Source organism: Triticum aestivum, chromosome 2B, assembly GCF_018294505.1.
Source record: "Triticum aestivum cultivar Chinese Spring chromosome 2B, IWGSC CS RefSeq v2.1, whole genome shotgun sequence".
In the NCBI taxonomy this organism is placed as follows: Eukaryota; Viridiplantae; Streptophyta; class Magnoliopsida; order Poales; family Poaceae; genus Triticum; species Triticum aestivum.
In genome coordinates this window covers 66515667-66527188 of record NC_057798.1, presented here as the reverse complement: position 1 = coordinate 66527188, position 11522 = coordinate 66515667, and the positions used below count along the sequence as shown (strand labels likewise).

Here is an 11522-nt window from a genome sequence, read left to right as displayed (position 1 = left end):
GTGTATATAAGCGCTTGTGTCTGTACTGATGTTCAAAAAAAAGTTAAAGAAAAGTTTATTTCCATTAGAGAATATATCTTGACATGTTAACAAATATTTGCTCTTTCAAGTTAAATGTAGAAAAATGTTTCTTATCATTTAAGAAATGTACACCATGTATTTGGAAAAATGTTACCATGCATTCATTTTTTAAAACACATATTTTTTTAAAATATCATGTATTATATTTGAAAAATGTCCAACATGTATACAAAAAAATGTTTCACATGTGCTCTAAAAATTTACGTTCTGTTCTAAAAAAATTACTCCCTTCGTTCCTAGATATAAGTCTCTCTAGAGATTCCAAAAGGGACTACGTACGTAGTAAAATGAGTGAATCTACACTTTAAAATATGTCTTTATACATTTGTATGTAGTCCGCATTGAAATCTTTAAAATGACTTATACTCCCTCCGTTCCACAATGCAGTGCCTATAGATTTTTTGAGAAGTCAAACTTTACAAACTTTGACCAAGTTTATAAAGAAAAATATTTATATCTATACAATAGCAAAAAAAAAAAAATGTGAAACTACATCTTATGATGAATCTAGTGATATATGTTTCGCACTCTAGATGTAAATATTTTTCTCCACAAACTTGGTTAAAGTTTGTGAGGTTTGACTTTTCAAAAAATCTATAGGCACTACATTATGGAACGGAGGGAGTAGACATGTGTTGAAAGAAAGTAAAACCGAAAAGAGCCAACAAAGAAACAAAAAGAAATCGAGAAAAACCAAAAAAGGAACAAAGAAAACCAAATGTGGAAAAGCGAGAGAAGGAAAACGAAAAAGGCTCCTACGATGCCTTTGGGTTGACCAGACATGGGCCGCAGCGGGCCCATCTCGGTACGTGGTTGGGCCTCCGACTGGTTCCGGTGAGCCCCACCCCCCACCGGCACGTCTGCGTTGCCGTACCCGCTTACCATAGTCGCTCTCGCCCCCTTTCGTCTTCACCTCACCTGCTCCCCCTGCGAACCAGTCACCAGTCCTCGCCGCCGTCGCCGCCGCCGCCGCCGCCGGCATCGAACCGCCCCGTCCCCGATGTTCGCGAAGCGCTTCTTGCTGAAGAAGCTGCACCAGGTCTCGCCCCGTCCCCTCTCCCACTCTATCCCGCCAGATTTGGGGGAACCCCTCCCCTGGGGTCGGCCAGATCATCTTCGCCGGGGCTGGCCGTCGGGGCTTTCCTCTGGCGCTGCCCGTGGACGTGGTGGTGATTCCGTGTGCTTTGGCTGTTGCTGCAGGGAGGAGGCGGAGAAAAAGGAGGAGGTGGAGGAGGAGGAGGAGGGGCGGCCGGCGATGTGGCCCAGCTGGACGCGCAGATCGCGCTCCACTACGGCGTCCCCTACGCCGCCTCCGTCATGGCGTTCGACCCCGTGCAGCGGCTCCTCGCCGTCGGGACGCTGTGAGTCCCCAACCTCCCTCCACTCGTCCCAACTTTGCCTACACTGCAAAATAAGTAAAACCGAAGCTGATATCTCTGTCAAGTTGTGTTACCACCCTCTGAATCCGAGCAACAAGCCATTTCTTGTGTCATATAGCAAGACATCCAAACACGCATGTAAATTAGGTCATTTGTAGTGTGCGGTCATGCGTTCAACTCTTAAGCTTGAGGCCTTATGCGGTTCAGATCGTTGCTCGAGTCGAGTGCTCAAGTTAATACAACATACCAGCAAGCCCTTGAGCACGCACATTTTCTGCGTCCATGTTATGTTCGCCTCATGTTGAATTGATGGTGACTGCGCTTCAAACTGCAGGGATGGCAGGATAAAAATCTTTGGAGGTGATAATATCGAAGGCATCCTCATATCGCCAAAGAGCATGCCATACAAGTATCTTCAGGTTTGGCACTCCATCCAATGACTGGTCATTCTCTACTTTCACAATGCGTGTGTGTAGACAATGAACTCCATGGAAAAATGTCGAGTCGTTTTTCCCCCTGTTTGGGTTGGTATGAAGTGGATGATGGTGTTCCTGTTCTAGTGAAGTCGATTTTATCTTTGACTGAAACTCTAGCCAGTACAGTCCTTGGGGTTCCTTCCATGTTACTTGCCTCAGTAAATTATACACTTTCACCGTCTGCCTTAATTATATAGTTCTCTGAAGCAACTGTATGCCACCAGAAGCTACTTTTGCATGTTACACTAGTAACTAGCTACTTTGTACTTGCTTGCGTTTTTCGTAATCTCTAAAACCATAAATCTGATTGCCAGTTGTAAAAGTGAGTAATGGATTGTTATGTATTGCAGTTTATACAAAACCAGGGGCTACTAATTGCAGTTTCTAATGAGAATGAAATCCAGGTATGGCATTGAGAGATAGCTCTTTGTTGTATTCAATTTTCTTTCCTTTTTCACCCTTCTGCTATTTTGAGAAAGTTTTTCCCTTTTACTTTGGAGGTTACCACTACTCTTATATGTACAAATAAGGTGTGCAATGCATTCATGCTCATGGATTGGTTCACCCACCAACTTTCCACATTATATGCTGTTTAAATACAACATGTGAAGATTCGAGGCTCATTTCAGCATGTCAGAATGCATTCTGCTTATTGATTTGGGGCAATTTTTCTGTGTCCCCACAAGGTCCTTGCCATCTTTTTATAGTGCCTAAAGTGCAGTTAGATATCGACAGTAATTCTTGTTAGAATATAATTCACCAAAAATATAGATAATCCTCAATCTGAATTGTGCAATATTGGGAAAGAGGCTCCGAAGGAAATAACTATTTATATGGTGCTGAAGAAGCGCATACGATACAAAAAAAATTGCTACATGCTCAGCCTATGTGACTTTGCAAAATCACTTGCACATCACCTGTACCTTTGACTAAATAGCATGTTCATAATGTTAAAATATTATGATGTTCATACAGTATGGTTTGCTCTATCTTGTTTTAGAAGTTTGCATGTAATATAAGTGTCCTTTTTACTCTTGTAGGTATGGAACCTTGAATTTAGGCAGCTATTTCATTCTTCCCAGTGGGATGCCAATATAACTGCTTTTTCAGTCATAGAGGGGACCTTTCTGATGTGAGCTCTGAACAGATTTTTGTTTGTTTCACATTCTTAAGTTAGTAGCTGTCTGGACCACTTTCTAACCTTTTATTCGTATCTTAAATTTGTCCATCACATTCAGGTACCTTGGAGATGAGAATGGCCTGCTTTCTGTATTAAAGTATGATGTATATGATGGGAAGCTTCAAAAGATGCCTTACAATGTTTCTATACATTCCTTAGCTGGTATACTGCTGTTTTTACGTGTCTCCCTCAACAGATGTTAAGTACCATTTTTTATATTTGCTTCTGTTTATGTATCAAAGTTCATGTTGATATTATAGCAGCATGAAGTCAAAATTGTGAACAAAACGCCATCAGTTCATCTCACCTTTTACATCTGGACTTGAAAGTGTTAAATAAACCAACACAACATATTTTTTGCCTATCTTATACTGCTTTGAGGCTTAATCATGCTTTTATTGGTCCAATTTCTTCACAGAAGCAGCTGGTGTTCCCTTGCTTGATACTCAACCTATTGTTGGAATATTGCCTCAACCTAACACCTTGGGCACCAGGTAAGATCATCATGAAATGGAACTCCTGGATTTTTTGTTATAACCGTGAACTATATGAGTTTTTTTATTAGTAAATAGTGTGCATGCTGATATTACATCATATTAGGATGGTCAATTATATGAAAAAACACAGATAGATTCTCAGCTACCTTCGTTACTATGCAAACAATTCGTGAATAATCAATGTTTTGAAGCAGAAAATTTGAAAGATGAACTTTCCATTGTTTTCATCAAATTCCTCTAATGAGAGGGACAAGTCATCACAATTCAGTTCGCCAATCTGAAACACATGAATGAACTGCTTTTTTATATGCTTCAGGGTGCTAATTGCATACGAGAAAGGATTCTTAGTTCTTTGGGATGTGTCAGAGGACCATGCAATTGCTGTTCGAGGCTACGGTGACTTGCATATGAAGGGTCAAGTCACTGGCGCTCAAACACATGCTAGTGAAGATCAAGTAGATAATTTTGATGAGAATGAGGAAGAGAGAGAAATCTGCTCTCTTTGTTGGGCATCGAGAGGGGGTTCAACTGTTGCTGTTGGCTATATAACTGGAGACATACTTCTATGGGATATGACTGCAGCATCCTCTAGACAAGGCAAACAAACTGATGTTTCGTCTAATGTTGTTAAGCTGCAGCTGGCTTCTGGAAGTCGCAGGCTTCCTGTTATTGTCTTGCACTGGTCTGCTGGGTCAGCAAAAGACACCACTAAAGGCGGAAAACTTTTTGTATATGGTGGCGATGATATGGGGTCTGAAGAAGTTCTGACGGTTTGTGTCTTGTTTCATTCTCATCCATTTTTTCTATTTCATGTAATCTTCTAGGCAGGCATGCAACTGATGCATCAAAAAGTGTACTCAAATATAGCTATTTGTTCCTTTACCAACTTGCAAAAAACTATTTCTTGCTCATCTGAACTCAATTAGAACACCCACATTTGGTTCATCTGGCTGTTGATATGTTAATGTAGAACCACTAAACTAATTTGCATGGCTACATGGCGTACACAGGTTAGGGCAAATGTTTCCCATATAAGATAATTTCCAGCGATAGCAAATATGGACATGAGTGTATGCCTTAAGAGGCAACCAATTTGGAGGTCGAAACAACTTGGTAGATATGTTTTGTTCAGATGCGAGCAATTATGTATCTAGATTTTGCTTTACAAATATATGTGTATCATATATCTAGCAAAGTTACTTTTCTGAGCACAGAAAAATAGTATGACATATTGTTTTTCAGCGGTTGACTGTGGAAAACTTTACCTTGTTCAATGAAAAATTGTATTCTCTTGTAGGTTCTTAGTCTGGAATCATCTAATGGACTAGAGTCAGTAAGATGCGCGTCGCGGGTGGACCTCAAGCTTGATGGATCCTTTGCTGATATGATTCTTATTCCAGATACTGGTGTTCCAGATAAAATACGAACTTCTGCACTTTTTATATTGACAAATCCTGGACAGTTAAATTTCTATGATGGTGGTGCTCTATTTTCTGCGCGGAAATCAGAAGAGGAATATGCTCAGCCTGAGGCACAGAAATTTCCAGTCGTAGTTCCTACAATTGATCCCAGCATAACAGTTACGAATATGTATTCACTAAATGGGAGAAAGCATCCAAGTATTTCACTGAAGGTACATTGTTGTGTGGATTCTCGACATTTTACTCTACTTAACTTAACTGCAACCTTTTTACCAGATCGTATATTCATGTTTTTTGGTAGAAATTTTGTGCTAGGCAAATTGTCGCACCTCCAATATCAGGGAATATGAAATGGCCTTTGACTGGTGGGGTTCCTAGTGAAATGTCACTGAAGAAAGATCATGCAGTTGAAAGAATATACGTTGCAGGCTATCAAGATGGTTCTGTGAGAATATGGGATGCAACTTTTCCCATTCTGATGCCAATGTTTGTCTTGGATGCAAAGGTCACTTCTACCGTGTTCTTAGTTGTTGACTGATGACTACTAGATCAATGCAAGAATACTAAAACTATTATTACTTCAGGTGCCTGATGTTATTTTGGATGGAGCAAATGCCTCTGTATCATCGCTGGCTTTTTGTTCATTAAACATGACTTTTGCTGTTGGCACAACAAGTGGTCTGGTTAGTCTACTATTAAAATTTATGGGTCAGTCCAAGTTATTGGTTGTCAGCAGCATATTCAATACTGTCTAGTATTTATTTTTGTAACATTGTAGGTCCGTATGTATAAACTTCAAGAGAACACTGGGGATTCCAGCTTTCACTTTGTGAGTGGATCTAAGCAGGAAGGTAAATACTGCACATGAAGGCATAAGTGCAAATTAAATTATATTTGCACTTCCTCTTTCTTTGTTTGTTTCCTCTCCATCATCCCGTATGTATTAAAAAAATTAGGTCAGTCAATACGAGACAACAGCGAAGTTGCCCTCATGATGTTGCCTTCTGGGCTTCCAGTTTGCTTTGATTGTCACACACTCTTTCTTGATGGTCAGTCTGAGAGATGGCAATATATTTGTAGAGGCAGTGAGGCACAGATGCAACCTGTCTATAGGCAGGAAACGGTCTCACCTGCACCATACTCACTGTCAAGCTATATGCAGAGAAAATAAATCTTTTGAGTGCTTAATCATTGTATAATGATAGTATAGGCCATTATATCCTACTCCCTCTGTACTGAGATATATGTCGCTGGAGTAGCTGATTCAGCTATCAGCTACTCCAGCGACATATATTTCGGTACAGAGGGAGTAGTAATTTTGCTGGTATTCTGGTAAAAATGTGTTTGGTGCTGCCTGTTTTACTATTCAACATCTGGTTCAGTCGCAATCCAAGTCTATGTAAAACCCTGATAACAAGATAATGCGTAAGTGCCATCTCGTAAAAGGACATATTTCCAAGTGTTCTTTTTTGTTCAAGATATATTTTCCATGTGCTCTTTTTGCTGCCAGATCCTTATGAAAACAAGTTCATGTCAAATTTGCCTTCTTTTGTTATGGTATAAGAGGCATCCATAAAACAGGACCTGCTCATGTTTGTGTTTACTTTTTTCCGTGCTAGAGAATCTCACCAGGGCAGTTATAAAAACCACTTCTGGTGGGTATGTCCGTATGTGGTTCATTTCGTTTTTCTTAACCTTCTGGTGTTTTCCTTTCAGTTCATGCTGTTCATCATGGGAGAGGGTTCCATTGCCATATTGCCTTTGTGGCATCAAATTCCCCTGTGCAATCTCTCAGATTTACATCTTCAGGAGAGGCCCTTGCAGTAGGGTATCAAAATGGCCAGGTATATTTTCCTTAAGGTCTCTGAAGTTTCACTATTTATTTGAAGCTTGTACGTACCATTTGCTATTAACTAATTATTATTATTATGTTTTGGTTTGTCTTCTCAAAGGTGGCAATGTTTGATGCAAGTCAACTGTCCGTGATGTTCTCTGTGGATTGTACATCAGGAACAAATTCTCCTGCGGTTTCAGTAAGCATCTACAGCGTAGGTGCATCTGCTGCAAAAGCAGGCCCATCCCAGAAAGAGATTGCTACAAGTGCAAAATTTCCAACAGATGTTGTACTTTCCTTAAGTAAGGATGCACGTCTTACTGTAGTTGACAGCACAAGTGGTTTGATCATAAATTCACTTCTGCTAGATGAGAAGCAATCTTCTGCACTTTTGATGTATGTCCTCATAGGTAAGTGATTTCTATTCACTATGCTAATTTCTACCCCCACCCCCCTAGATCAACTCATAATTTCTGCAAGTTCTGGGTTTAGATGGAGCTTCAGATGAAGAGCAAGCCCAATTACCAGAAGACAAGCTCCCATGTCAAAGTCAGACAGGGAAAGAAGAACATGTTCTTGACCAAAAGCAAGTACAAGGAGCCGAAACTAACAAGAAAAATGCTTCTCTACATCCACAGAGTGGCGGTTCAGATTCACTTCTTTTGGTCTGCTTTGAGGATGTGGTGCTTTTATTTTCTCTGGCATCATTGATTCAGGTGCATACTTGGCATATGCGAACTACTTCTTAGAAATTTCAAACTTCTAAAGCTTATTTGTGATGTTCTTTTTTCCATCAGGGAAGCAACAAGCATCTACATAAAACCAAGCTCACAAAAAAATGCTGCTGGTCAGCAATTTTCAAGAATAAGGATGATAAAGCTTGTGGGTTGATATTATTTTATCAGACAGGCATCATAGAATTGAGGTAGTTACTATTTTGTCATGTTATTGGCTTCGTATGCTAGAAATTTTGATACGAAGGTGTTTGCCATGTTGTCTTTATAATTACATATTATAATCATGTGGATTATCTAATACGACACTTATTGTCAAAGTATGATGGTGGAGAGCGGATCCCCCCTTTACATTTATATCCTCTTACTGCAAGTTTACATTGACTTCTTTTTTCACATGCTTGTCAAAATTTAGATTGCTAATAGTTAATAAATCTATAAAGTACAACCTGGTAATACGATCATCATCATATTTGTTGTTCCCTATGTCTCATGTGCATCACCATGAAGAATCTCTTGGGAATATGAGTTTGTTATAGATAAAAGACAGTCTTTGATTGTAAATCTTCACGGTATTGTTTCTTTTAGAACATCTTGGTATATTTTAAAGATTTCAAAAGGAAGACTTTTCAGGTGTCATCATCTGTTACCTGTAGGTGTGTACATCCATGCAAGGGCCTCGTGAAGTTATGCACATACCTTAACTGTTTTACGTTTCTCATGACAGATCTTTGCCAAGCCTAGATATTCTCGCTGAGAGCTCCTTGATGGAGTTACTAAGGTGGAGTTACAAGACAGGCATGGATAAAACCATGAGCTCCTCAAATGGACAAATTGCTCTGGTAAATTGTTCTGCTTGCTTAACTTGATGTTCAACTTTTGACTGTTCACTAAATTTTAGCACCACATTGTATCTTAACATTATTTTGGATTATGTTCTATACTAGTGTTGGTTTTCCACATCAATAGCTGGGTAACCTTAGCTTAGTTCTCCGCATAAATAGCCAGAATAACGGAGATAATCCACTTCTGAGCCCAGGCTCAGCTTGCACCCAGGCTGATGAAAAAGAATCAAAACAAATACAAGGAATATTAAAAAAATTCCAAAAAAAATTGTATGGTAGACAATTTGATGCGTGAGGTCCGCTCCAATTTTCAAGTCATTTGGACATCTGAGCAGCTCTCGGCAAAAAAGACAAATTCGGGGTCTGTAAAAAAGTTTACTATTCACGCAATGTTCTGACCCGATTTGTATTTTTTGCTGAGAGCTACTCAAATGTCTAAATAACCTGAAAATTGGAGCGGACCTCACGCAATAAATTTTCTACCACCCAATTTTTGTAGAATTTTTTAGAATTTTTTGTGATTTTTTTTCTGACCGGGTGCAGATGAGCCTGGGCGCCGAAACGCTGCACTCGAATAACGGTCCCTAAAATGAGTGACATGTTTTCTTTGTGGCAAGCACAGTTGAGGGTGCCCAACTTTGTTTCATCTCTATTCATTAATTCAGATTCGTTCAGTTATGTTAGCTTCAATTTCGACTGTGCTGTAAAATACCTCCCTCACTTTTCTCGTATGTCCCCCGCCACAGGTTAATGGATCTGAATTTGCAATCATCTCTCTTATAAACTCAGAGAATGACTTCAGGTACTTGAATTTTTCTTGCTTGCTTCCCACGTCTGGTTCAGTTTGAGTCTATTTAACTCAATAGTTCTGATGCCCGACCCAGTGGTATTAAACTAATGTTTCGTATCCATGATAATCATTTTAGGATTCCAGAATCATTGCCATGCCTTCATGATAAGGTACTTGCAGCAGCAGCTGAAGCAGCTATGAGCATCTCAATAGACCAGAAAGGAAAGCAGGTAGGCAATTGTCTAATCTCCTCAAACCTATATGATACTCTCTCCGTACCAAAATAATTGTCTCAACTTTGTACTAGCTTTAGTACAAAGTTGTACTAAGCTTGAGACACTTATTTTGGGACGGATGGAGTACTCTGTACAGTTTGACTTAACATGAAACTTCTGGTGCAGAATCCAGCAGCAGGAGTTATTGGTGGTATTATTAAAGGATTAAAAGGAAAAGCGGATGAAAATGCAAACCTGAGAAAAAGTTTCAATTCCCAAACCCCCAGTGAACTATTGGAGTCAATTTTCTTGAAAGGACCATATGTTGAACCATCACTAGCGAATCCTGATGATCAAATAGAAGAACTGTCAATTGGTCTCGCCCCCTCTCCTTGTTTTTGTAAAGCATTTGCCTGTAGTGCTGCCTATTTATCCAAAAGTGTTTCAATGCAGATGACATAGAAATTGATGATGAAGTGCCCCTACCCCCTCCGCCAGCATCATCCTCTGCTTCTCACATGAATAAGAAAGCAACAGGTTGGGCATATGTCTTGATTTTTGGAAACATGCCTTTTGAACTCTTCATGTTTATCAGTTTATGCCTACACTTCTGCAGTAGAGGACGAGAGAGCGAAACTGTTTGAAGGATCAAGTGATGCTGACAAACCAAGAATGAGAAGTACCCAAGAAATTCTCACCAAATATAAGTTTGGCGGGGTAATTCCATCAACATTGCGATTCGTCATGATCTCTCTCTCTCTCTCTCTCTCTCTCTCTCAGCTGACTCTTAAGGTCCTTTTGCAGGATGCAACAGCAGCAGCTGCCCATGCGAAGGATAAGCTCATGCAGCGACAGGAGAAACTCGAGGTAAAATAATGAATTCCGTAACGCACTCTTTACGCGCTAGTAGCCCCAGACTATATGTTTCTGATTTTCGTTGGTCAACTCGTCTTCTCTTGTAACCATTTCTTGAACAAGAAAAGCCTCATTAGCTAATCGCCTCTGTACCAGAGAATAAGCCAGCGGACCGCGGAGCTTCAAGACGGGGCGGAAAATTTTGCTTCGCTCGCCCAGGAGCTCGCGAAAACAATGGAGAACAAGAAGTGGTGGAAACTGTAACCTATTCGGGGTTTTCACATCACTGCATCCTACGCAAAGCACGTCTGTCCAGCTCTCGGTACTTGGGAATGCCTTATTTGCGGGTTGTTATTTATCGTGGCATGGTTCGGCCCATTCGGCCCCGTCTTTGTGCTGTGTATATTATGTTCATGGACAACAAGGTGATTGTCTACCTTGCCACTAGGTTGACAGACAGACAGACAGACAGCATGGCTTGTTTAGATGCATTAGCTTAGGTTTATGTTGTATATCACCATGTGATCATATGTACCATGGGTGGAAAGCGTGGGGCGGAACCTACTTCCCGTACATGATTTCTTTTGTGTGGTCATTCAGTCGTTCGTTCTGTCTGTAAAGGTAAAAGGAGACAATAAACCGAACGGCTTACATTGAGAAACTTCAGAGAGCCCGTGTGGCATTGTTAGTTGGTGGTATCTGATGTGGCACCTTCTGTTGACTAATACTCCCTCATTCCGGAAATACTTGTCCTCGAAATGGACGTATCTATAACTAAAATAAGTCTAGATACAACCATTTCGAGGACAAGTATTTCCGGACGGAGGGAGTACTTGAACTGTGGTTGTCAAGTTGCAATGTGTATGTTTATTTTTTGTTTCGATTCATTGATCGTCACGTGTGGGTGTGGGTGCGGTGCCATATACTCCTTCCGTAAAGAAATGTAAGAGCGTTTAGATTACTAGAGTAGTGATATAAACACTCTTATATGCGATAATTCATCCTGGAGCCCGGGCTCATCTGCTCCTGCTCAGTAAAAAATACTAGAAAAATTCAAAAAATTCCAAAATTTTTTGTGGTGAGTATATATAAAGAGCTACATGAACCTAAGGAGGTGTTTGATTCGTACATTTTCAGCCGTCATTTGATTACAGCGCAACCTCATGCCTTCAACTTTTGTTGGGTTCACTTTGAGCGGAAATAAATCCCCCGCAA

At 40.2% G+C, this 11522-nt stretch overlaps 1 protein-coding gene across 4 annotated transcripts; it reads left to right on the top strand.

The window, feature by feature from the left end:
• Window positions 1-962: 962 nt before the first annotated feature.
• Window positions 963-11005, top strand: LOC123043515 (syntaxin-binding protein 5-like). Of its 4 annotated transcripts, none has more exons than XM_044465987.1 (24): window positions 963-1120; window positions 1282-1442; window positions 1795-1879; window positions 2287-2340; window positions 2977-3068; window positions 3175-3278; window positions 3538-3610; window positions 3930-4383; window positions 4911-5246; window positions 5336-5539; window positions 5619-5717; window positions 5813-5885; window positions 6751-6878; window positions 6987-7278; window positions 7361-7584; window positions 7666-7793; window positions 8330-8444; window positions 9194-9249; window positions 9374-9467; window positions 9639-9828; window positions 9906-9989; window positions 10069-10169; window positions 10257-10319; window positions 10464-11005. In XM_044465987.1, the coding sequence occupies exons 1-24, from the start codon at window positions 1082-1084 to the stop codon at window positions 10569-10571; spliced, it is 3357 nt and encodes a 1118-aa protein (XP_044321922.1). In that variant the 5' UTR covers window positions 963-1081; the 3' UTR covers window positions 10572-11005. The 4 variants fall into 4 exon arrangements, with proteins under 4 accessions (XP_044321922.1, XP_044321923.1, XP_044321921.1 ...); XM_044465988.1 differs by having other exon boundaries at window positions 3535-3610; window positions 10072-10169; XM_044465986.1 differs by having other exon boundaries at window positions 3535-3610.
• Window positions 11006-11522: the final 517 nt, after the last annotated feature.